Here is a 26,106-nt window from a genome sequence, read left to right on the forward strand (position 1 = left end):
TCTAAAACCACCCCTACAGTATGTTTTCCCATCAAAAAAATCAAATTTACAATTCAAATTCGACCAGAACATACATATGGCCCTATTTGTTTCCGTGTATTCCCGCGTTCGCATTGCGAGTGTGCGAGGAAAGCGAGATAATCCCACCGAACGCCCTGCGACCAACATTCTAAACCGCGTTCGCTCAAGAGTATTATATAAACTATAAGCACAAGAATATTATATAAACTACAATTACAGGTCCAATTCACAAGAATATATACAATCCATTATTAAATAGACATAATTCACAAGGTAAAACCAATGTCAAATTCCATACATATTGTTATCAACGTCCTAGAGCTAGCCTTTCAGTCTCATGAAGGTGTTGGTACTGAGGATTTCTACCTAAGTCAGACTCTCGGTCATGGTAGGTGCCTTGGACATGTACAATCTGGTCCAATATGAAGTTGCAAAGGTTGCCAATAAGCTCTAAGAGTTGGTCATCCTTGTATGGGTCTCTTTTCATTTCTTTGTCTTCTTTCCACTATAAGAGAACAAGTTTCAGTTTAGTATATCATACCATGTACGAAGTTTTTATACTACGGATGAAGAGGTTCAAACTTACCCTTAAGGGGTGTCTCTTGTAGGCACCGGTGTTACTCATCATAGAACATTCATAGTAACCACAATGTACACTCCTAGGCTTCTGCTTAGGGCACTGTGTGTTTTGCATATGGAAATGTTAAGTAATGCTTTTCACAACCATGTAATGGAGTACTGAAGAAGTAAGTTACACTTACCACACATAGTGTTTTTATAGCCAATTTTTCTTTCCTTACTGGATCATGCCTTCCGTGATGTTTAGTGACATAGAACATAAATACCCTGTTCGAATTATTTTAGCAAATATAAATTGTTGTTATCCAAAAGTGAATGTTACAAGTATGTATACAAACATATAAGCTAATGAGGATTGTCGATATATATACGTCTTGAGAATCGATATAAAGTCCTTGTATGTCACTGGGTCCCTATCTATTGAATCAAAGACCCATGCCATGCTCCTCCCAACATCGATGCCTATACAAATCTAGTGGTTGTTGCATGAATTTAATCATAGAATTAGATAAGCTCTTTTGCATTGAATAAAATATATCGAACAAAGCTTTAAGTATAGAGTTGAACTTGAAGTTGTATGGTAGCCATATAGTAGAGTGATGTTGGAGAATTTTAAAAGCCAGGGCAATGTATGCCAAAACCTTGGACTCTTCCCCTACTTTCTTCGTAAGGATGTGTTCTTTCTCCCGAATGGTCTTTCAAGCGGCTAGCTCTTTGTCATCTAGTTTCCACTGTTTAGAGTAATTAAAATTTGTTTGTGCTATAGCTTGAGGGTCTATATACCTAGCTTGCACACTAGGCATTTGTTTTACAATATGCACTTGCATTCTACAAATCACGGTGTGAGTTAGTTACAACAAAATTCAAAGATTACATTTATATCATATCAGGAGGACAAGGACTTACATGCACCATGTGTGAATTAGATTCATCTCCATTGCTCTGAGGTGAAAGCATGTCTGCATGTCATTGAAGTCAAAGACAATTTTCTCAATTGGGCTTTCATATGTGCCGGTGGGGAAGCATGCTTGTACAAGGTCTATGCTTGTTGGGAGAACACGCAAGTACCAATCATGAAACCTTCTCATTCTAAGTGGTAGGCGTTGGATGTCCCAGTTTGGTAGGAAGGGCTTGCCTCTTTCATATGTTTTTAGGAAATCCTTTGACCATTTGATGGCATCAACATTTGGGTACTGCTTTGCTGTTTGGTGGAGTTTTCTAGTGACAGCCTCCTCATAAGCCTGTGATGGAACTTTTTTAACTTGGTTCTAAGGCTTAAACTAGTCATGGGAATACCACTTGTACACCGATGAGACATCTTTCATCAGAATATAAATTGGTCTTATGGTGATTTGACGCTTCTTTCGAAGTTTCCATTCAGGCATGTCCTCATCTTCTTGTGCATCACCTTCTTCAGGAGGCCCTCGTTGTTCATGTATCGGTTGTGCTTGTTGAGAAGACTATGGCATCTTATCATACACTTGCTCGGTACGAGCTAGAGAAGGTTGTGGCTTGTTGGGCACATGCTCGCTATGTGGCAGGGAAGAATGTGACATCTTAGGAATGTGGTGGTCACAAGACAGTGAAAATATCTCCCTGACCTCAACAACTTGCTCCAAATTTGGGAGAGGGGGATGCGGCGAAGAAGAAGTCAATATAATGTCCTGTTTGTGCTAGAGGATGAACTGCCCCATTACGTCTCCGAGTAACACCAGCCCCATGGGAGTTGCATAGTCTATCCTCCACTGCATGAACTCGGGCTTCACAGTATGCACCTTGACCCTAGTGTAGTCCAGCGGTATCTTATTATTGTGGTGTAAGCCACCGGAAGGATGTGCCACCTCCATCACAATGTTCTGCCGGCCGCTGAGAAACACCAAGGTGCAACTAGTTGGTTCCCATATGCGATGGACGGGGGTTGTGGATGCAGTGGAACCTTGGCTGCTAGGAACTTTCGGAGAGCTACCAACTAATGCCAATTCTCCCAGCAGCGTCATTAATATTCGTGGCTCTATAGATAGTCCTTGCTCCTCCAGCGCCTTCGCAACTAGAGCCTTCACTTGGAGCTCAAGATTAGTCTCCTAGTCTCTGCCATGTTTCTTGTACATGTGCCTGTCCTCTTCGAATCCTTGCTTCCAAGTCGTTCTTTTCCCTAGCCTCCTGGTGTGGCCTATGTGCTCCTTGTTTCCCAAGCCAAGGCTAAGCTCATCCCTCTCTTTGGAAGAATTGAATGAGCCCTTCTCCTTATCTTTAGCATATTTTAGTATTCTTGATACTGCCTCTTGGGTCTCCGGCTTATCAAACTTAAGATTACCGCTAGATGATTCTGTACTCCTCGCATATATCCAATTCCTTTAGCGTACCTTCAAATTCATCACATCGATATTGTCAGTAGCTGCAGCCTCTTCGTCTATCTTCTTAAACTGCTCTTCGTTGGCATAGTAGCCACCGAGGCCTAGATGATGGTGGTGTTTGTTCCTCTTCACCAGCTCGGTGTTACGGGCACTGAGCTCCAATGCCTCCGGTGAAGTCTTCTGAACCACGAGCTCCTCCCATTGACTAGGAGTTATGTTGTCAAACTCGTTGAAGGGAGTTAACCCTTTTGGATATACTTCCTATTGAGCTCCGACCTCCAATGTCGGAATGACTCTCCCATCAAACTGAAAGCATTTTTTACCTGTTTGTGCTAACCCTCCAGAAATCTAAAATTGAGCTTTAGCTGCCTATCCTATAGTTCATCATTTTTCTTCTCTGGTACCTCTTTCCAGTTAGGGATTGATGGGTTCAATTTTTATCTTACTAGGGCCCCGATCGCATTATAGAATCGTCCTCTTAATTCCTTTGGCTCAAGGATCTCCCCTGCTGGCCCGACCTCTGTTATCACATAGCATGCCTTATCTGGATATTGATTTGCTTTTCTATCCCCTTGTTTCCTCTTAGGCTTGGTAGTCATGGTTGTGTCTTGAGGTTGCAGAGCAGAGGCCTCAATGTCTATCTCTGTGGCTGTTGCTTCTGCTCTCCTTTCCTCTACTCCATCTAGTCTAGTGAGATGTCGTGGACGTCGATGTCGTTGTCGGTGTTTCGGACCGAGGGGGTCCTTAACCAACGAGTGAATTTGTGCTACGTGCCCCTAATCCCCGATGGTGATGCAAAGAGACACAAGGTTTATACTGGTTCAGGCAATCAACGCCCTATGTCTAGTTTGAGAGATTGATCTTGTATTCCTTGCACCGGAGTGCTCGTAGTAGGGGGTTACAAGCTAGGTGAGAGAGGGAGCTAGCCCCAGGTCTCGGCCGGGGGTGGTGCGGGTTGCTTGAGGCATTGTTCTCAAGCAGCGTAGAAGTGTGTGGTTCTATTGGTGAGTTCCTCTTTCTGCTCGTCGTTCTCCTCGTACCTAGAAATGGCCTCGGCCCCTCCCTTTTATACTCTAAGGGAGAACCAGGACGTACATATGTTGCTACATAGCGTCCGATAAGTGGGGATGGCGTGTCCGAGCCCTGTAGCCGGCCACTGTTGTGGTATGGTCGATGGAGTGGCCCCGTCCTTGTCGTGCAGAAGTGACGCGCCGGTCATACTTGATCTTGTGCGTCGTGGGGCTCCAGTATAGCTTGAGGCAGGGCATGGTGGGTGACGTGCCGGTCATCGTGCGATGATGTCGTAGGGGGCCAAGGCTCTGCAGATGCCAAGGCCGAGCCATCGTGGGGGCTCGGCGGACATGGATCCCCAGGCTACCGAGCCCCTGAAGCAAACTGCCGAGGCTTTGGAGGGAATTATTGGTCCTAGGTACTGATTCCGAGGCCACAGTATCCTGGTCGTGGCTCCCCACGCCGTGTTGTTCTCGGAGCAGGAGTTGGCAGCACAGTGAGGCATGGGCGTCAACCATGTGCATAGCGGTGGGCACAGTGGCGGGTAACCCCTGTCTAGTCCCGCCCCCCGTCCCGTCGGCCATTCCGCTGTACTATGCCGAGCATGCGGCCGATGTCAGTGGCAGCAGTTGGCTGAGTTAATGCGACGTGATGTTTTGTCAGAGGGACAGGTGAAGGAAGAGGCATCGGAGTGTTGCCGAGCCCGCCTCGCGCGAGGCGGAGGGTCGGTGACCCGGTCGAGGCCTGCGACGAGAGGGGGTCGGCCGAGGCCTTCGATGGGGGATCGCCCGAGGCCAGCGGTGAGGGGGCCTCGAGCGATATGGAGAATTGGCCGAGGCCTTTGGTGAGAGGTCGCCCGAGGCCAGCGATGAGGGGGCCTCGGGCGAGTTAGAGAGTCGGCCGAGGCCAGCGATTGTTAGCTGGTTTTGATCTTTACGAAGTCTAAGCAGTCGTTTTTTGGTTCTTGCTTAGGGTACCCCTTCTCGGGGTATCCGACAGTAGCCCCCAAGCCTTGGGGGGAGTGGAGGCACTCCCCCTGAGGTTCTGACAAGAATTGGCTCTTGATAGTTCCTATCGGGATGGTGTTTCGTACTTAGGGTTTCGGTGGGTGCGCGCGAGCGCACCCGCCGGGTGTAGCCCCCGAGGCCCTGGAGGAGTGATTTCACTTCTTCTGGGGCTTTTGTCTCTTTCAAGTGAGGGGTTTTCATTGTGTTTGCCAAGCCCGTGGATGCGAGTTCGGATCGCTGGGCCTCGACGATGCTGCGAGAAGAGCCCCTTAGCCTTTGCCTGGAGCGAGAGGGCCGTCAGGGGTTCCCCCGGCTTTTTGTATGACCCTCGTGCTTCCTTTTCGCTCGGAAGGAGGGGTGGAAGATGCCATGCTACCCTCGGTGGGCGCGAGCGATGGCATTTCCGATGAGCTGTTATCGGGTAAGTCCAAGTGAAGGCCCGTACCCCGTTCGCTGGGGGTAGGCTAGCGGTCCAGGGACGCGCTCCAAGAGTACCGGAGGGTTTCTCTAGTGGGTGCCGAGGCCGTTTGCTGGGCCTTGGTGGCTCGGTGCCTCCCTACGGTGGGATCCCATTCGGAGACCTCCCTGCCAGTCTCGGACACGACACAGGGCGTCCCAAGCGTTTGCTTGGGCCTCGGCCTTGTACAAGCTCGCCCGTAGTCGCCCCTGACTCTGTTGCCCTGGGGCGGCTGTCGAAACCCCTAAGGGCCCAGCCTTCGAACCCCTGGACCGTAACGGGCTTGGGTCGCTTGCCTTTATCTTGGGTGCAGGAAGAGCCCCTGAGCCTCCGCACGGAGCGAGAGGGCGGTCAGGGGTCCTTCCGACTTTTTTGTCCGTCCCCTGCACGTCCTTTTCGCTTGGACGGGGGATTGTTTGTCGAGCCCACTCATGTGTGAGCCTGAGCCACTGGGTCTCGACAAAGTTGCAGGAGGAGCCCCCGAGTCTCTCGCACGGAGCGAGAGAGCGGTCAAAGGTCCCCCTGGCTTTTGGTTCGCCCCTCGTGCGTGAGGGTTTGTCTGCCGAGCCCCCCTCGGGTGTGAGCCTAGGTCGTGGGGTCTCGGCGTCTTTGTAGAAGGAGCTCCCTAGCCTCTGCACGGAGCAAGAGGGCCGTCAGGAGTTCTTCTGGCTTTTTGAACGACCCTCGCGCTTCCTTTTCACTAGGAAGGAGGGTTTGTTTTGCCGAGCCCCCTCGTGTGCGAGCTTAAGTCACTGGGCCTTAGCAATGTTTTGCAGGAAGAGTCCCTTAGCCTCTGCGCGGAGCAAGAGGGCCATCAGGGGTTCTCCTGACTTTTTGTTTGACCCTCGCGCTTCCTTTTCGCTCGAAAGGAGGGGTGGAATGCGCCACGCTACCCTCGGTGGGCGTGAGCGATGGCATTTTCGGTGAGCTGTTATCGGGTAAGTCTGAGTGGAGGCCCGTACCCCGTTCGCTGGGGGTCGGCTAGCGGTCCGGAGACGCACTCCAAGAGTACCGGAGGGTTTCTCTAGTGGGTGCCGAGGCCATTCGCTGGGCCTCGGTGGCTCGGTGCCTCCCTATGGTGGGATCCCATTCGGAGACCTCCCTGCCGGTCTCGGACGCGACACAGGGCGTCCCAAGCGTTTTGCTTGCTTGGGCCTCAGCCTCGTACAGGCTCGCCCGTAGTCGCCCCTAACTCTGTTGCCCTAGGGCGGCCGTCGAAACCCCTAAGGGCCCAGCCTTCAAACCCCTGGACCGTAGTGGGCTCGGTGCCCAGTTCCTTTGCCTAAAAGAAATCGGGTGGGGGTTATTTCTCTCCCTACAGCTAACAACAGCAGACGCATCTTTTGAGGCAGCTTTTTTGGGGAGGCGAAACGGCGCCTGCTGCTGTGGTTGGACGTGACGTGGTGTCAGCCGACGGGACGTAACCGTACGCGCAATTAATGAGGGAGTGGGCGCGTGGGCGGTAAGACCGAATCTGGATAACCGCAGCGAATTTTTTGGGGGTAACTTCCTCGATTTCGTCGCCCACGATTTGCTCCCTTCCCTACATAAATACGAAACGAGCCTCGCCCCTTCTCCCCTTACCTTGCCTGTGTCTGCCTTTGCTGCCTTCTAGCTGTTGCTAAAGAAAAATAGAGAGCACCGGGAAGAAGGGAGAAAGGGGGGAGTGAGAGGCAGAAAGCGAGCCTTACTGCCGTAGTCGCGACCTCCACCGCGCGCATGGCCAATGTCGTGGTCCTCCTGGCGGACCCATGGGATCGGTCTGACGTGACCGTGGGAGTGCTGTAGTCGCTCGTCGACGTCGGTCTCCTCCGCCCGATCACCGATCCCAGCAGGCCGGAGTGGATGGCTCCAGGAGGCGAACCAGAGCCGAGGCCTCGCGACGGCTACGTCGTGAGCTTCGTGTCCTTCCACGAGCGTGGTTTCGGCCTTCCGGCGAATCGGTTCATGCGGGCGCTCCCGCATTACTATGGCGTGGAGCTCCACAACTTCAACCCCAACTCCATTGCGCAGGCGGCCACCTTCATCGCCGTCTGCAAGGGGTACCTGGGAATCCCTCCCCATTGGGAGCTGTGGCTTCACCGGTTTCGGGTGACGCATACCACCAGGCCGACGGGTATGACGGGCACGAGGAAGGCGACGAGGACCGGTGGCTGCACTCTCCAAGTGCGTCAGGACCGACTGAACCTCTACGTCCCAGCCCAACTTACGTCGTCCAATCGTCGCTGGTACTCCGGCTGGTTTTACCTCTGCAACGACGACGGCGGGCTTCCTCCTTATACTGGGAGGGTAGTGGACGTTCAGTCGGAGCGCTGGCGGTATGGCGTCCCGAGCGAGGAGCAACACAGGCTGCGGCCACTGCTGAAGGCGCTAGAGAGGCTGCGCGATCAGGGCCTTACGGCGGCAGTGGTGATGGCGGCCTTCCATCGCCGGAGGGTGCTACCGCTGATGGTGCGGCGGCGACGTTTGTTCGAGATGACGCCGAACAAGCCGATCGACGGCATTCGGATGTCCGCCGCGCCCCTCTCCGACGAGGAGGTTCTGCGCCGGGTGAACGAGGCGGTCGAGGGGCGGCAGAAGATCGGCGGCCTGTCCCCGTTCCCGATGCGCTCGACGTCGGGGTACCTTTCCCTGGTGAGTTGTGTGTGGCTGCAGCCTCCGAGGCCTCCTTGTTCCTCTCCTTGGCCTGAGCCCTTATTCGTATTCGTTGTTTTTTTGCAGGGGATGAGGGACATACGAGCCTCCCCACCGCCCATCCCTGAAGATGCACAGCGGCGGGCGGCGAACCGGGCGTACGCGGAGGCCCAGAAGAAGAAGGACGCTAAGACAGCAAAACGTAAGAAGATCGTTGAGCGCGATGCTCTGGAAAAGCGTCACTGGAAGCAGAAGCTCGAGGGTCCCCCAGTGGAGGCGTCTCCGTCAACATCGGTGGAGGGTTCGAGCGGCGACGATGGTGGTGAGGTGGAGCAGGGTCCCCTCGATCGCCTCCCTGACGTTAGGGAGATGGTTCTTGGGGCGTCGGCGGGTAGTCCGGCGTCCTAAGGAGGAGGAGGAGACGGTGACTCAGGGCAGATGAGCGCCCGCCCCGCGGCTGAGGCCGATATGCCTGAGACGAGGGCGTTGGGAAAGCGCGCCGTCAGCCCGCTGGGCTCGACGACAGAGGTGGAGCAGGCGGCTGTGGGGCCGGTTCCACCGGGGGTTGAGCGAGCGCTGGAGTCTGGCGAAGGTCGGCTGGCCTCGGCAGATACGGGGGCCGCGCCATCGCCGCCGTTGCAGAGGAGGGACGCGGTGAAGAAGCGGTTGGGCATCCGCTCGGGGTGAGTATTTCGCTAGTGAAGTCTTTTAACATCTCCTACTTTTGTTTTGGTCGCGGGTCTGACCGTGTTTTGCCCTCAGCAAGAAGCGTCAGGCGGAAGTGCCTGCCTTTGCGCCGCACAAGGCGCTCAAGGTGGGCACGGGTTCCATCGCCCCAGGGGCGGTGGAGGTACAGGAGTTGGTCACCTAGGTAGGGGCTACCTAGGCGGCCGTGGGGTGAGAGGAGGAGGAGGAGCCTACACTCCGTGAGGCCGCAGCACTTGCAGCTGTCGAGGCCACTGTGGGTGCGGCCGAGACCCCCTCGGCCATGGAGGCCACCGAGGGCGAGGTCGGGGTCGAGGCCCCCTCTGTCGTTGAGGCCACCGAGGGCGAGGTCGAGGTCGAGGACCCCACGGTCGCTGAGGCCCTCTAGACCTCAGGGGCCGAGGTGGTGGAGATCGCGGCGCCCAGGAACTTCGGGGCCGAAGTGGTGGAGGCCGGAGTGAGCGCGGCGAGGGCGGCGGACCTCAAGGTGGAGACGGAGGCGAGCCAAGCCTCAACCCTGCCGCCAATTCAGAGCGTGCTTCCAGTACAACGGAGTGCCCAGGAGGCGGAGGTCCGCCCGATCCCTGCCGACAATGCTTCTCGGGGGAAGGGGGTGGCCGATGCCGGGGCGGCCAGTGCCGTGGAACAACCGGCTTCGGCTTCGGGCGAGGGAAGTGCGGCCCTCGTGCGAGTGCGGCCTGAGCCGTACGGGTGGGATCACCTGCGCGTCTGGTGGCGGAGCCAGGACGACCCCGAGGGGTAGCCCATCTTTGCACTTGAGGACGTGGCCGAGGGGGGTCGCTGGGACACCCTCGAGCAGTACCACAGCCTAGCGAAACGGTCGCTGCGGACAGCGCTGTCCGTCGTGGCCAATGACCTGCCCGGGGTTTCGCAGGTACGTATCCCCCTTTTCTCGTGTGACGTCGTCTTTCTCCGGGTTTATTCGTAGTGCTCAACTTGTGTTCTGCCTATCCAGGAGCTCGAGGCCCGGTCCTTCGGGAAGTCGCTGTTCCTTCGGCGGGAGAGGGGCGTCTAGGACGAGCTCTGTCGGCAGAGGGAGCTGCTCGCCCACGCTAACGAGCTTCTGTCAGCGCGGAGCGCGGAGGTGGAGGATCTCCGTCTTCGCTGTGACAACCGGGAGGCTGAGGCGGCCACGGCTTAGGGGCAGGTCGCCCCTTTGGCGGCACGGGTCAAGGAGCTGGAGGAGGAACTGGCCCGGGTGGCCGACGAGCGAGACGCCTCCAACTCCCGGGCGGAAGAAGTGAGGGCCACCGCCATAGCCACCACCGGGCAGCTAGGTGCGGAGCAGCAGGCGCACAAGCTGACGAAAGGTGCCTTGGCAGAGGCCACCAAGGCAGCCGAGGCTTCCCAAGGTGAGGCCCTAAAATGGAGGGAAAAGGCCGAGGGTGAGTCCTGTTCCCTTTGTCTCGTTCGTCTTTTCACGCGTTCGACACCTGACATCTTGTCGCGACGCAGAACTAGAGAAGGAGGCTTCCAGGGCAGCCAAGGCCTCTCGAGTCGAGGTCCAGCGCTGGAAGGAGAAGGCCAAGGGTGAGTCCCGCAGGCCTCGCGCCCCCATTTGGCCTGTTTTCTTTGACGCTCAATCCCATTCTACTTGTTTTGGCGCAGGGTTGGATGATGAGGTCTCGCGGTTGATCGAGGCCTCCGTCGCGCTGTAGACAGTGCTCGATCGCAAGATTGAGGAGCACGAGGTGCTGCAGAGCACAGCTCGCGCCGTCTGTGAGGCCCTAGAGATGGAGGGGGTTCAATCGGGCAGCTCCCTTAGGAGCCGCCTGACTGCGTTGATTGGCCAAGCGTGTCAGCGACTGCGAGAGGCGCTACACACAGGCGTCAAACGCGCCCTGGCTGTCGTCTCCTCGCACTATGCCGGTGTCGACATTGAAGGCGTCAGTGATGGCTATGTCCTGTCCGAGGATGCCGTCGAGGCCGAGGAGAAGCTGACGAAGTTGGAAGCGGCAGTCGAGGGCCCCGGCACGGCGTTGGCGAAGCTATTCGAAGAGGAGGTGGTCCCTCCTTCGCCGTCTGCCGACGCGGGAGACCCTGTGCCTTGACCTGGGCCGAGGGGGCCATGTAATAAGTTAGATTTATTACTGTATTGTGACATTTGTGGCCGTCGAGGCCTTTGTGAGGTGCTTGTATATATACATTTTTTCTAATCGCTTTATTGTATTTCCGAGCCTCTGTCCTCTGTCTCGCCTCCGAACGTATCATCTGTAAAAACTCCCTTGGAGCCTAAGTTGTCCCTCGGGTAAAAGGTGGTGAGGGAGTTGCCGTAGCCCGGAGGCGTAGGTCATTCTCATGGCTCGGCCGGCCTTTTAGCCTTGAGACATACTTTTGGTCCTTAGGTTCTTTACAAATGATATGTTAGAGCGCGCTAGAGAGAGTTTGGTGTAGGAATTTAACTGAAAATCGATTAAGAAATGGTGTCCGGGACTTAGGGGGGTTCCCCCCTTCTAGCCCCCGAGGGAGGTTCGGCCATGCGGAGGCATGGCCGAGTCTCCCTTGAAGCGTTATCGTAAAGCGTTTTACCTTCTGTTCCGATTTCTAGACAAGTCCTTTTGAAAAAACCCCCTCGGAGCCTGGGCTGCCTCTCGAGTGAAAGGTGGTGAGGGAGTTGCCATAGCCCGGAGGCGTAGGCTTGTCTCTCAGCTCGGCCAGCCTTTTGCTCTTGAGGCAAACCTCTGATCCTTAGGTTTTTTTTGTAATCGACTTGTCCTGGTACAGGACAGGTTCCCCTTGATGGGGGTTTCTCGAAAAATTAGAACAACTAAAGACGCTTCTTTAATGTATTTCGAGAAACAAAATATACAATGCTCGGAAATTTAAGGGTAGAAGCGACGTAGCTGTTCTATGTTCCAAGCATTGGTGAGGACTTCGCCCTTCTCGTTGGCTAACTTGTAGGTCCTGGGCTTCAGCACTTGAGCGACGATGTACGGCCCTTCCCAGGGTGGGGTCAGCTTGTGGCGGCCCTTGTTGCTCTGCCTCAGCCTCAGCACCAGGTCGCCCACCTTCAGGTCTCGGCTTTGGACGCGCCGGGCTTAGTAGCGTCGTAGGGCTTGCTGGTACCTGGCTGAGTGTAGCAGCGCGACGTCTCGGGCCTCCTCCAGTTGGTCGAGGGCGTCTTCGCGGGTAGTGTGGTTGCTTTGCTCGTTATACGCCTGTAGCCTCGGGGAACCGTATTCTAAGTCAGTGGGGAGGATGGCCTCGGCTCCATAGACCAGGAAGAACGGTGTGAATCCCGTGGCTCGGCTCGGGGTGTTTCTTAGGCTCTAGATGACTGACGGGAGTTCGACAAGCCATTTCTTGCCAAACTTCTTCAATTGGTTGAATATTCTTGGCTTAAGGCCTTGTAGGATCATGCCATTGGCACGCTCTACTTGGCCATTCGTCCTAGGGTGTCCTACGGCCGACCAGGCCACCTGGATGTGGTGGTCGTCGCAGAACGTCAGGAACTTGCGACCGGTGAATTGTGTCCCATTGTTAGTGATGATGGTGTTAGAAACCCCGAACCTGTGGATGATGTTAGTGAAGAATAGAATCGCTTGCTCGGATTTGATTTGCGTGATCGGGCGAGCCTCGATCCACTTGGAGAACTTGTCGATGGCTACCAGCAGGTGGGTGTAGCCCCCGGGGGCTTTCTGCAGAGGGCCAACCATGTCCAGACCCCACACGGCGAATGGCCATGTGACGGGGATGGATTGGAGGGCTTGGGCCGGGAGGTGCGTCTGCCACGCATAGTACTAACATCCCTCACAGGAGCGTACTAGCTTGGTGGCGTTGGCAACCGCCGTTGGCCAGTAGAAACCTTGGCGAAAGGCATTTCTGATGAGTGTCCGAGGCGCCGCATGGTGCCCGCAGGCTCCCGCATGCAAGTCCCAAAGCAGGGCCTGGCCTGCCTCGGTAGTGATGCATCGTTGGAGGACGCCTGACGGGCTTCGCCTGTACAACTCGCGGTCGTAGAGGACGTAAGTTTTGGCTCGTCGTGCAAGCCGTCGGGCTTCGGTCCTATCTGCATGGAGCTCTCCCCGGATGAGGTAATCAAGGAGCGAGGCTCGCCAGTCCGTACCCTGGTCGGCCTCGGGAGGCTCTGCTTCAATTTCCATGACTTTAGGCTCGACTGCGGAGGCCTCGGCGGCAGAGGGGGCCTCAGGCCCTTCGACGGGCTTGACCGGTGAGCCATCTTCCGCCGCCGGGGTGCAGTCGATGGAAGGTTTGCGGAGGTCTCTGGCGAAGATGTTTGGGGGGACCGGGGCCCTCGCCGACGCCATTTTTGCCAGTTCGTCCGCGGCCTCGTTGTACTTTCACGCAACATGGTTGAGTTCGAGACCATCGAACTTGTTCTCTAGGCGACGTACTATCGTGTAGTACGCCTTCATTTTGGGGTCATGGCAGCTTGACTCTTTCATCACCTGATCGACGACGAGCTACGAATCACCCCGTACGTCGAGACGTCGCACTCCCAGTTCAATGGCGATTTGCAAGCCGTTGACGAGGGCCTCGTATTCGGCCACGTTGTTGGAGGCGGCGAAGTGAAGCCGGATCATGTAGCGCATGTGTACTCCAAGGGGCGAGACCAGGACCAGGCCCGCGCCAGCCCCAGTCTTCATCAGAGACCCGTCGAAGTACATGGTCCAGCATTCTAATTGGATCTAAGCGGGTGGCAGCTGTGTGTCGGTCCACTCGGCTACAAAGTCGGCCAGGACCTGTGATTTGATCGCTTTCCGAGGCGCGAAAGACAAAGCTTCCCCCATGAGTTCAACAACCCACTTGGCTATTCTACCCGAGGCCTCCTGGTTTTGGATTATCTCTCCCAGAGGAAAAGACGACACCACAGTCACCGGGTGGGACTCAAAGTAGTGACGCAGCTTGCGTCGAGCCAAGACTACGACGTAAACCAGCTTCTGGATGTGGGGGTAATGCGTCTTAGTCTCGGAGAGCACTTCGCTGATGAAGTAGACAAGTTGTTGGACGGGTAGAGCATGTCCCTTCTCCTGCCTCTCGACTACTACGGCCATGCTGACCACTTGGGTCATCGCGGTGACGTAGAGTAAGAGGTGCTCGCCCTCGGTGGGCGGAACCCGGACGGGGGGGTTGGTGAGCAGTGCTTTTAGCCTGGTGAGGGCTTCCTCGGCCTCGGTGGTCCAAGAAAAGCGCTCGGACTTTCTCAAGAGGTGGTATAGGGGCAGGCCTTTTTTGCCGAGGCGCGAGATGAAACGGCTTAGGGCCGCAAGGCATCCCATGACCCTCTGTACCCCTTTGAGGTCTCGGATTGGGCCCATGTTGGTCATGGCCGAGACCTTCTCCAGGTTGGCCTCGATGCCACGTTCTGAGACTATGAATCCCAAGAGCATGCCTCGGGGAACCCCGAAGACACACTTCTCGGGGTTGAGCTTGATGCCCTTCTCTCTGAGGCATGTGAAGGCAACCTCCAAGTCGCCGATGAGATAACCGGCCTTCCTGGACTTGACTATGATGTCATCCACGTAGGCCTCGATGGTTCGCCCGATGTGTTCGCCAAAGACTTGGATCATGCACCGCTGGTAAGTAGCCCCTGCGTTTCTGAGGCCAAACGGCATGGTTATGTAGCAGTACATGCCAAATGGAGTGATGAAAGAAGTCGCGAGCTGGTCGGACTCTTTCATCTTGATTTGGTGGTAACCGGAATACGCATCAAGGAAGGAGAGGGTTTCACATCCTGCAGTGGAGTCGACGATTTGGTCAATTCGTGGTAGTGGGAATGGGACCTTCGGGCACGCTTTATTTAGACCAGTGTAGTCCACGCACATCCTCCACTTGCCACTTTTCTTCCTGACTAATACAGGGTTAGCCAACCACTCTGGATGGAATACTTCCTTGATGAACCCGGCTACCATGAGCTTCTGCACTTCTTCGCCGATGGCCCTATGCTTCTCGTCGAACCGGCGCAGGTGCTGCTTCGCTGGCCTGGAGCCCGCCCGGATATCTAAGGCGTGCTCGGCGACCTCCCTTGGTATGCCCGGCATGTCCGAGGGACTCCACGCGAACATATCGACGTTCGCACGAAGAAAGTCGACGAGCACGGCCTCCTATTTGTAGTTGAGGGTGGCGCTGATCTTCAGTCCTCGGCCGTTGGGGACGGTGGGATCGACAGGGACGAGCTTGACGGCCTCCACGGGCTCAAAGGTCCCGACGCGCCGCTTGGTGTCGGGAACCTCGCTACCAAACTGGTCGAGATCGGCGATGAGGGTCTCGGCCTCCACGATGGCCTCGGCGTACTCGATGCACTCGATGTCGCAGTCATATGCATGTTCGTATGTGGACTTGACGGTGATGATGCCATTGGGGCCTGGCATCTTGAGCTTGAGGTAGGTGTAGTTGGGGACCGCCATGAACTTGGCGTAGCACGGGTGCCCCAAGATGGCATGGTAAGCCCCCTTGAATCCAACCACCTCGAAGGTGAGGACCTCCTTGCGGTAGTTGGAGGGAGTGCCAAAGCAGACGGGTAAGTCGATGCGCCCGAGGGGTCGTGTGCGCTTTCCTGGCACGACGCCGTGGAAGGGCGCGGAATCGCCTCGGAGCCATGACTGGTCGAGCTCCAGGAGCTCCAGAGTGTTGACGTAGAGGATGTTGAGGCCGCTGCCTCCGTCCATGAGCACTTTGGTAAGCCGGGTGTTGCCGACGATCGGGTCGACGACAAGCGGGTACTGCCCGGGGTTTGGAACATAATCGGGGTGGTCATCCCGATCAAAGGTGATTGCCTCCCGAGACCAATCGAGGTACCGGGGGGTGGCCACCTTGACCGAGAATACCTCCTGGCCTTCCCTCTTTCGCTGGCGCGCCATGAGGCATGCCGAGGGTCTGCCGAAGATCATGAAGGCGTTGCGTACCTCGGGGAACCCATCATCTTTATCGCCGTCCCTCTCGCTGGCGCCCCTTTTCCTGGCATCATCATCGTCGGGGAGCCCAAGCCTGGTGTAGTAACGCCGGAGCATGGTGCACTCCTCGAGGGCATGCTTCACCGGACCTTGATGGTAAGGACAGGGCTTCTTAAGCATGTCGTCAAATAGCCCGGGGCCCCGGGGGCCTCGGGGATTCCTGCAATCTGCTGCGGCGACATGGCCGGCCTCGAGGACCTCCTGCTTCCCTGGGTGACCCTTCTTCTTTCTCTTGGGGACGCGGGTGGGCGAGGCCTCAGGGGCCTCGTCCTTCTGCTTCCCCTTGGCGTCGTTGTTGGGGAAGATGGCCCCAACCGCCTCTTCGCCTGAGGCGAAGTTGGTGGCGATGTCGAGGAGTGCGGCCACTGTGGTTGGTACGTTCCGGCCCAATTCTCGGATCGGGTCTCGATAGGAGGTGCTAGAGAGGAATGCTTGGACGATTTCTGAGTCACCGACGCGGGGCAACTCGGTGCATTTCTTGGAGAAGCACCGGATGAAATCTCGAAGAGATTCGTCCGGCTTCTGGCGGCAACCTTTGAGGTCCCAGGAGTTCCCAGGGCGCACGTAGGTGCCCTGGAAATTTCCGACGAAGACCCTCACCAAGTCGTGCCAGTCGTGGATCTATGCGGGGGGAAGGTGTTCGAGCCAGGCTCACGCTGAGTCTGACAAGAACAAAGGGAGGTTGCGGATGATGAGCAGGTCATCGTCCGCACCACCTAGCTGACAAGCCAGGCGATAATCGGCTAGCCATAGCTCGGCGTTCGTCTCGCCGCTATACTTTGTGAGGTTGGCAGGTTGCCGGAACCGGGCTGGGAAGTGAGCGTTGCGGATGGCTCTACTAAAGACCCGAGGGCCAGGTGGCTCGGGAGAAGGACTGCGGTCCTCTTCGTTGTCGTAGCGGCCGCCTCGGTGTGGGTGGTAGCCCCGGTCGACTCCGTCGTCATGGCGCCGTCGCCTGCCAACTACTTCGTGGTCGCCTTGTGCCTCGCGTTGGTCTCTAGGTCGATCGCGCATCGAGGGGGCCCCGTTGGCCATCGGTGCACGAGCGGGCTCAGGACGGACCGAGGCACCCTGGCCCCGGCGAGGTTGCGCCGTGGGTTGCTCTGAAGTGCCTCCGCGCCGGCGAGAGGTGGAACTTTCGGCCTGCTGCACCGCAGCGGTCTCGAGGAGGTCGCGGAGCTCTCCGCGGACCCGTCGCCCCTCGGTGGTGGAGGGCTCGGGCATTGCTCGGACCAGCATCGCAGCTGCTGCGACATTCTGGCTAGCGCGATTAAAGATTGGGGGTGGCTCACCCCCCTCGTTGTCGTTGATGCGGTGATGGATGTCGTGGGCCCTCCGTCAAGCTCCTCCACCCTTACCGCGCCCTTGCTGCTCCTGCTCGAAAGTGTCCTGAAGCTGTTGCAGGAGGAGTCGGTCTTGTTCGACCTTGGCTTGAAGCTCGCGGAGCTACTCCAGGTCTGGGCGTCGATGCTCCCCGCGGACGGGATTCTCGTTTCGTGCTGTCGGGGCTTTGAGACGTGGAGGTGTGGCATCGCCCGCCCTTGGCCGGGGCGGGGAAGGGTTGCCTGTCCTCTCGTCCTCTTCGCTTGCCCTTGGCATCCCGAGCCCAACGTGGAAGCACTCACGAGACGGATCATAAGTCCCTTCGTCGTCAGAGCCGGAGTAGCCGAAACAGTAGTCGCTTGCAGTCATGAAGCGGCACATGGCTTCAGGGTCACAAAGACTGGAGAAGTCTGCTCCAGCCCACGTCTCGTCTTCTTCCGAGGAGTCGGCGTGGGCGTGCGCCGATGTTGCGGGGGAGAAGTCGAGGGCGAAACGTTGGTGGAGTTCTGAGGGCTCTGCGTGCTTGGAAGCGTAGGCGGAAGCGAAGGCGGTGGCAGTGTTTATCAACCTGAAGGGGTACGGGGATGGTGCTACTGCCGGGCGCCGCTCCGCCGAGGCTGGCCCCTCAGGAGGTGGTGGGATAGAGCTTGATGACGAGGCATCGCCGTGCGTCGCCGGAATCTTTTCCTTGCCCAAGCTCAGGTTAGATAAGTCCCCGACCAGGGACTCTACACCAACAGCTGGGCAAGGGATACCGGCGGAGCGTGGCGCGTCGCCCTGAGCTTGCGTGGTGTCGGAGCGTTCCTGCTCGCGTCGCGCCTGGCGAGTGCTACGGGAGCCGTGGCCCGGACGCTGCCTGCGCCTGGGTCGTGGGTCTGTGGTAATGTCGTCGGGCTGTGGAGCTCAGGGTCCGAGGAGTACCATATCGTATCCACATCCTAGAGACATGAACTCTAGGCTCCCGAACCATACCACCGTGCCGAGACGCAATGGTCGTACGGGGTCTGCCATCCGGAACTTGCTGGGACGATGAAGCTAACACGCAGCGTGCCCCTACCTGGCGCGCCAACTGTCGGTGTTTCGGACCGGGGGGTCCTTAACCAACGAGTGAATTTGTGCTGCGTGCCCCTAATCCCCGATGGTGATGCAAAGAGACACAAGGTTTATACTAGTTCAGGCAATCAACGCCCTACGTCCAGTCTAAGAGATCGATCTTGTATTCCTTGCACCGGAGTGCTCGTAGTAGGGGGTTACAAGCTAGGTGAGAGAGGGAGCTAGCCCCGGGTCTCGGCCGGGGGTGGTGCGGGTTGCTTGAGGCGTTGTTCTCAAGCAGCGTAGAAGTGTGTGGTTCTATTGGTGAGTTCCTCTTTCTGCTCGTCGTTCTCCTCGTACCTAGAAATGGCCCCGGCCCCTCCCTTTTATACTCTAAGGGAGAACCAGGACGTACATATGTTGCTACATAGCGTCCGATAAGTGGGGATGGCGTGTCCGAGCCTTGCAGCCGGCCACTGTTGTGGTATGGTCGATGGAGTGGCCCCGTCCTTGTCGTGCAGAAGTGACACGCCGGTCATACTTGATCTTGTGCGTCGTGGGGCTCCAGTACAGCTTGAGGCAGGGCATGGTGGGTGACGTGCCGGTCATCGTGCGATGACGTCGTAGGGGACCAAGGCTCTGCATATGCCAAGGCCGAGCCATCGTGGGGGCTCGGCGGACATGGATCCCCAGGCTGCCGAGCCCCTGAAGCAAACTATCGAGGCTTTGGACGGAATTATTGGTCCTAGGTACCGATTCTGAGGCCACAGTATCCTGGTCGTGGCTCCCCACGCCGCGTTGTTCTCGGAGCAGGAGTTGGCAGCACAGTGAGGCATGGGCGTCAACCATGTGCATTGTGGTGGGCACAGTGGCGGGTAACCCCTGTCCAGTCCCGCCCCCCGTCCCGTTGGCCATTCCGCTGTACTGTGCCGAGCATGCGGCCGATGTCAGTGGCAGCAGTTGGCTGAGTTAATGCGATGTGACGTTTTGTCAGAGGGACAGGTGAAGGAAGAGGCAGTGGAGTGTTGCTGAGCCTGCCTCGCGTGAGGCGGAGGGTCGGTGACCCGGTCGAGGCCTGTGACGAGAGGGGGTCGGCCGAGGCCTTCGGTGGGGGATCGCCCGAGGCCAGCGGTGAGGGGGCCTCGAGCGATACGGAGAATTGGCCGAGGCCTTTGGTGAGAGGTCGCCCGAGGCCAGCGATGAGGGGGCCTCGAGCGAGTTGAAGAGTCAGCCGAGGCCAGCGATTGTTAGCTGGTTTCGATCTTTACGAAGTCTAAGCAGTCGTTTTTTGGTTCTTGCTTAGGGTACCCCTTCTCGCGGTATCCGACAGTCATCTTTTTCGAGTTTTAGGAGGGACCTATATATACGATAGGTCAAAGTGTTAGCAGAGGTAACATAGCTAAAGCTTTAGTAAAATTTACAAGCTAAGGCTTTTTCCCTACCTCCTCGTTTGGGTCAAAATCCTTATCCAAATCTTCCTCCGTTGGCCTCACTCTGGCTTCACATGGGAAAGAATCCTCAGTGCTTACATATCCCTCTTCTAAGTCCTTATCATCATCATCTTCTTCTTCTTCGCCTTCAGCAGCCTCTCCTGCTCTTCCTTCTGCTCCCCCTTCTTCCTCATCACACTGCTCCTGAGTAAGCATCACTTCTAGATCCTTTTCTAACTCGTTATTGAACTGCTCCTGAGTAAGCTGGTCCTCTAGTGCTTCTTCCTCAAGGTTGGCTGCTCATCATGCTCGGGGCATCAGGTTGCACTGTCTGGTGTCCACAACATTATTTTGCTCTTTGTTCTAATAGATGCAAGAAAGTGTGCTTTAGGTACACGAGAAGGTATAAGAAATCAAAAAGGTCTATAAACCAAAGTAGTCCTATAAAACAACAATTTATTAAAAAACAAGTAGTAGCAGTAGTAGAGGCATCAGAAACATGTCAATCATCATTTGATCATGAACTTTGAGCATCAAGGCATCATAACAGTGAAGAGAGGAGAAGGTAATATAGGGGTGGCTGCTAATGATGCCAAGTTCCTCACAAGTTCTTGATCATCAGCTCATATTCCATATAATGTATGGACTTGGACAGTTTCATCATCGGCAAAACAAAGGAGAGGAGAGGAGAGAGGAGATTTGGCAAAAAAAGCAACAGATGCTTAGCAAACATAGAGCAAGTTAATACATAGGGATGTATAGTAATGCATAGTACCAGGGATTTAACACATAGGAAAAACAGCAACCAGTAGTACTAGTAGTAGGATAGCCGTAGTATTAATAGTAGGACAATAATAGTAAGTAGTAGAAGTAATTGGAGTAGTAGTAAGACAACAATAGTACTAGCAGTAGTACTAACAGTAAGCCAGTAACTTGCAAGTAGTTGGAACTAAGCAGGAATTGAAAGTAATTGCCAAAGAATAGCTACTGATGATGAAATGTGCTTTTCATAGCTACTAACATGGAACAGTGAAAACTTCCTAATAATAACATTGTAGGAATCACTTGACAGATGAAGCCAGCTACATGATGTTCTACGGAAATGACAAAGCTGGTGTACAGCTTTTAAAGTGCTCAAACCCTAAGGCTATCAAACAAACATCCTTTGTTTTTCATTTCATTTTATCCGAGAACTACAACCCAAAAATAGTTGAGCTGACAGTGGTGCTGCAAAATCTAAAATTGAGCAATGGGCCCGAGAGTGCAAATGGTAGAAGCATAAATTTAGAACAATTTAGAGTTCATGTAAACCACAATTTAGAACAAACATTATAATATCTATTTTGGGAATGCTCAATGCATTTCTGGAGGACCTTAGCAATGTGTCAACATCAGAAATTCCAAAAATCATAAGCAGATCAGACAATGTGCTCTTCACTGGTATTTTCCAGGCAAGCATGTGAGGTGGTGATTTGGTCGAGCAGTATAATGTTTGGAATTTAGTCCCAAGTTGTAGCTTAGCAATTGCATATAAAACTAATTGTGTCATCAGATTACTAAGCACCGGTAAAATTTTATATCTAGAACTAGAATAGCCTAATATTACTACAGCACTACAAGCCATTGGTTGTTACCTTCTATCATCATAGGATGGAGCTATTGCCAGCAAAAGTATGTAAAACAAAGTGGTCAACTCTAGTCATGATATTAAGGTCAACTGCAAGGTTATCGAGCAAGTCATATCTCACATATGATAGACACCAAATGAGGCAATTGGCTAGACAGCAACGCAAGTTATCACCTTAGAATGAAGAATAGCAATAGAAAGGTAAATCATTTCTCCAGCTCATGCAATATAAATAGATACACTACTTTGAACTATCCCAAAGCAAGCTTATTCCAGCAACTGTATTGCTTTAAACTAGGATTTGCTTCTATAGTATTTAGGTAAAGTACAGCTGGTAATGAGCTAGTTCCATTGCCTGATTGGACCTATGCCCAGACGGTCACTAAAAACCAATAGCATGCACATTGCATCAAAATAATTGGATCAGACTAGTATAGTGCCAGGCAAGTACAGAAATAGCTGAGGAGGATTATTGGCCTTACTATTTAGCTTTCAGGACATTCCACAAGCATGCAAATATTTAACTTCGATACTATATCACCTGTGTGCCCATATCTTTTTAACTTCTATCACTAGTGCACTTCCTAGCCAGACTATCCTTGTGATGAACCATGTGAATCATGAGATGTGGCATTATATTAAAAAAAGGAGGTAAACACATCTCTAGTTGGTTTTGTGTCTCCACCATAAATTCATGTAGGTCACTCAGCTCTTGCTTATCAATCGTGTTCTGTGAGATCTTCGAAAAGAAGTAGCACATGCAGGTGATGGCCATTTTCAAGAACTCTGGCTTTATAGCCCTGATTACAATAGGTAGAAACACTGCCAGCATCACATGACAATCATGAGCCTTGCAGTGTGTTATTAACAAGTCCTTCATCGACACTAGCTTCTTCACATTCGCTGAAAACCCAGTCAGGACTTTGACCCCCCTCAGGAAAGTGCATATAGCTCTCTTCTCATCTAGTGTTAGGTTGAAGCATGTCGTGGGCAGAGTGTATTTTCCATTAGCCTTAGGTATCGGGTGAAGCTGTGGCATCACGTTTAGCTGCACCATGTCTTACTGTGATTTTAGACCATCCTTTGACTTGCCTGTGTCCATCAAGGTAGCAATAAGACTCTCAAAGACATTCTTCTACACGTGCATAGCATCAATGGCATGGGAGACCTTCAAGTCTGGCCAATAAGATAGATACTGAAAGAAGATTGATTATTTCTTGAAAGGTACGCCTTCGACAGGAGGTGTGCTTCTATCTCTGTTCATCCTATCCGGATTCTTCTTTCCATAAACGGCGCGTATGTTTTTCACCATTCTGTACACGTGTTCTCTATTATGACGTCTCTCCGGAGGGGGTCAATCTCCAGGGTGTTGTCATAAAATCTAAAGAATAATTTGCTGCGGTACTTGTGACTTATCTTTAAGAAGCGTCGGTTCCTTAGGTAAATTATCTTCTTGGATGCATCTAGGTACACCCATGTAGTACCATCCAAGCAAACCAAGCATCCCATCTTTCCTTTGATCTGTCCAGACAAAGCAAACAGCGCGGGATAATCATTGGTAGTAACAAATATTATTGCTCTATATATGAAGTCCTCCTTTCGGAACACATCGTACATCGGTTCTCCATGCCTCCATAGCCTCTCCATTTCTTGTATCAAAGGCCCGAGAAGCACGTCTATATCAATGCCTAGTTGTTTAGGGCCAAAAAGAAGAATGGTGAGGAGAAGGTACTTCCTCTTCTGACACAACCGCATTGGGATGTTGTACATGGTCAAGATCACTGGCCAAGTGTTGTGGTCGCTCATCCTCTCATTGAAGGGATTCATTCCATCAGTGCTCAAGCCAAACCATACATTCCTTGGGTCACCGCTGAATTCTTTGTGCTTCTCATTGAACCTTTGCCACTGACTACAATCAGTTTGGTGTGCAATCTTATCGTCATTCACCTTGCGCTCATCATCCCACTATGTTATGAGTGCGACTTCTTTAGGGTTTAGGAAGATACGTCTTAAGCGGTCGGTCACTAGCAGGTACCATATTACCAAGACAGGAATTCTTCTCTGCTTTGCATTATTGCCTAATGGAGAGTCCTCTAGGGGCTGAGACTCTTGTACCATATTTTTTGTACCCTTCTTATTTCTCTTTTCCCCTGTGGAGGCTTCGTCCCCACCGTAAAGGTCATTGTTCTTGTACTGGCTGGCCCCACACTGGGGATATTTATCTAATGACTTGAATGTTTCGCCACAAAAAAAGTATACAGTGGTTGGGGCATGCATAGATTTTTTTCAACCCCTATTGTCAATGGACTTATGACCTTCTTCACTTGGTATGTGTTGGCGGGAACTGAGTTTAGTTGTGGCAGCACCCATAACAGAAGACGCAATAGATCATTGAAACTAAAGTCTGACCAGCCGTACTTAGCCTTCAGGATGAGTATCTCAAGCACAAAACATAGCAATGTCAATATGTCGAACAGCCCTTTTCAACACCATACATAGTCTCGTTCGATGCTTTTGTCACCCTTTTCAAATTTTCTAGATCTTTCGAACTCTTTAGTAAAATCTCTAGTTCAAGGGCTCAAATTATGTCCTCTAAATCATCTTTATCTCCAATATATGCTCCACCATCATTATTGGCACCACCTTCGTCGTTACCATTCCAACCACCAGCATCACCACCTTGTTTATTGCTAAACTCAGGATCCATTCGTGCATCAAGCTCTGCTGAATATTGGGACAGGGATTCTAGGGTTTCCTCGTCGTTAACAATAACCGTTTTACCAGGATGAATCCACACTGTGTAGTCCTCAACAAATTCTCGCTTAATTAAATGTGATCTAATGATAGTCACATATGTCCATGCCATACGGTTCTTGCAATCTTTATAGGGACAAATAATTGTATCATTATTATCTGTCAACGTCGTTGCATGCTTCTTTACAACTTCAATAAATTTATCCACCTCTTTACGGAAACCTGCCTTGAACCTTAATGAACCATACATCCAAGAGTTCTTATACTCTATCTTTTACAACAACAACAAAACAAACATTAAAGGACTACTTATTCATATATATATATATCAAATTAATTATTACTTGAGAATAATTGTATATACTTTAGATATATATGAATATAAATCAAATATAATTACATGAAGCATACAAACACACCATGGTAGAGAAAAATTAATTAATAGTCTATTTATCCATAAATAATTAAAATACATATTTGTTATTATAATAAATAATTTCAAAGACAACAATTAGCAACAATTATATTTTACTCAATATCTTTCATGCAAACCCTAATCCAATTTCACCAAACATAAATTTACAAAAACAAAATTAATAAAAAAAATTAAACCCTAGATCTAGATCTACATGCACATGAAACATCCATAAAACTAACTAATTGTTCACTAAAATCAAGAAACATGAAACAAATAAGGGTATGATCTTGTTCCCCTACCTAACTTACTCAAGTACATTTAAAACCTGGGTCTAATTTGCTTCATAAGTAGCTCAAGCACCATAAGAGAGAGAGAAAAGCAAAAGTCTAATTACTCACTAATCAACCATTAAAATTTTAAAAAAGTGTAGAATAGCATTTTCTTATCTTCTACAACCTCTTCACCAAATGATTTAAGACCAAAACCTTCTCCCTTAGTAGAGCAATTTTTAGGAGGTGCCTAAGGCCTCTCCACATTTCTTTCACGAGTTGGAGTGAGTGATCCGAAGAGGAAGAAGGTGCTACAGTTTGTTTTATATGTGGATCATTTGTAGGGGCGGCTGATGATTGAGCCGCCCCTACAAATCACAGGTATTTATACGCGGACCATTTGTAAGGACGGCTTAATTATCAGTTGCCCCTACAAATAGCAACACCAGGAGTGGCTCGTATCACTAGCCGTCCCTGCTGTTCTATTTGTAGGAACGGCTAATCTCGTGGTTTTCGAACACGTCACTATAGGGACGGCTCTATCACCAACCGCTCATACAATTTCTTCTGTCGCTATAAACCGTTTTTCAGACATGCACATGCACTCGATGCAGCAGCCATGATGGTTGCAGAAAGCGAACGGAATGGGAAATTGAAGAGAAATAATTGATGTCGGTCCTTATTGGGTTCCAATTTAGAGCTCAAATTACTAGATTCTTGCCAGCCAATGAAACTGAATGGAAAAAATTATTAAAAAATGGACGGACAGCTCAAAATCGACGAACCTCACCTTGGCCCTTGGCCCCTGTCGTGCACCGTGGCCAGATACGAGTAGCACACACGCCGGCGGAAGTTGCGATCTGGAGAGGCGACGGGCGTCGAAAACACGGGGGCGCCGCCGCACCTGCCGCTGTGACTTAGTGCGGCACCTGGGCAGCCCGCTTGACCCGTGCATCGGTCCGCTGAAGGATGCGAGGGGGAAAGCGACGGTTGATGAGATGGGCCCCGCGTGTGCGCCTAGCCACAGAGCTCCGCCCAGATCTGCGCTCACTCCGTCGCCCTTATTCTTCAACTGCGAGGCTTCAATCTGGTGGGTGGTGCAAGACCGGTGAACGGGAAGGCAGAGCAACAGGCCACCACGGCTCTCAGACGAGGAGAGACCACGAACGCCATCGGAGCGACGGAGGGAGTGAAAGGATAAGCCTCCTCCACCGTCTGTTTTTTTTTTTTTCTATTCGGTAGTGGACGACAGTAGGTGACGGATGGACGGGTGTTGTACTCTGGCTATAGGGTGGGACCCACGCTAGGACCTAAAATGACATCCATTCTGGTATATTTTTTAAATGCTTCGACGACCTGTACTCTGGGACGGTGGGAGTATAGACGTATACTGGTACTACCAGATTTTCTTTTTTGATCTTGGTACTGGCCAGGCGGTAGTACATCCATTTCATGATTTCGCGCCAGTGTTGTGTTCACTGTGGACTGTTGTTGTGTGCTTAATGGGCCTGGGGCCCTTGCCTGGGCCCAATTGATCCAGTGATCGTCAC

General features: G+C 52.9%; 1 protein-coding gene across 3 annotated transcripts; it reads right to left on the bottom strand.

Moving 5' to 3' along the window:
• LOC136549873 (uncharacterized) lies at positions 1-25,777 on the bottom strand. Of its 3 annotated transcripts, none has more exons than XR_010782081.1 (4): positions 1,507-4,645; positions 783-867; positions 608-700; positions 1-526 (listed from the first exon to the last, which is right to left on the bottom strand). XR_010782081.1 is itself a non-coding variant. In XM_066541296.1 (4 exons), the coding sequence occupies exons 1-4, from the start codon at positions 25,509-25,511 to the stop codon at positions 329-331; spliced, it is 546 nt and encodes a 181-aa protein (XP_066397393.1). In that variant the 5' UTR covers positions 25,512-25,777; the 3' UTR covers positions 15-328. The 3 variants fall into 3 exon arrangements, 1 of the variants encoding a protein (XP_066397393.1); XR_010782080.1 differs by lacking the exon at positions 1,507-4,645 and adding an exon at positions 25,347-25,777 and having other exon boundaries at positions 5-526; XM_066541296.1 differs by lacking the exon at positions 1,507-4,645 and adding an exon at positions 25,342-25,777 and having other exon boundaries at positions 15-526.
• Positions 25,778-26,106: the final 329 nt, after the last annotated feature.

This window comes from Miscanthus floridulus, chromosome 4 (assembly GCF_019320115.1).
Source record: "Miscanthus floridulus cultivar M001 chromosome 4, ASM1932011v1, whole genome shotgun sequence".
Taxonomy (NCBI): Eukaryota; Viridiplantae; Streptophyta; class Magnoliopsida; order Poales; family Poaceae; genus Miscanthus; species Miscanthus floridulus.

Bases quoted from the DNA above. Each gene is read 5' to 3' on its own strand.
- LOC136549873 (XM_066541296.1), bottom strand. From the start codon at position 25,511: ATGCACGGGTCAAGCGGGCTGCCCAGGTGCCGCACTAAGTCACAGCGG. The intron at 868-25,341 runs GTTCGTCGATTT...TAATTCGAACAG, and splicing joins GGGCCAAGGGCCAAGGTGAG to GGTATTTATGTTCTATGTCA. The intron at 701-782 runs GTAAGTGTAACT...CAAAACACACAG, and splicing joins CTATAAAAACACTATGTGTG to TGCCCTAAGCAGAAGCCTAG.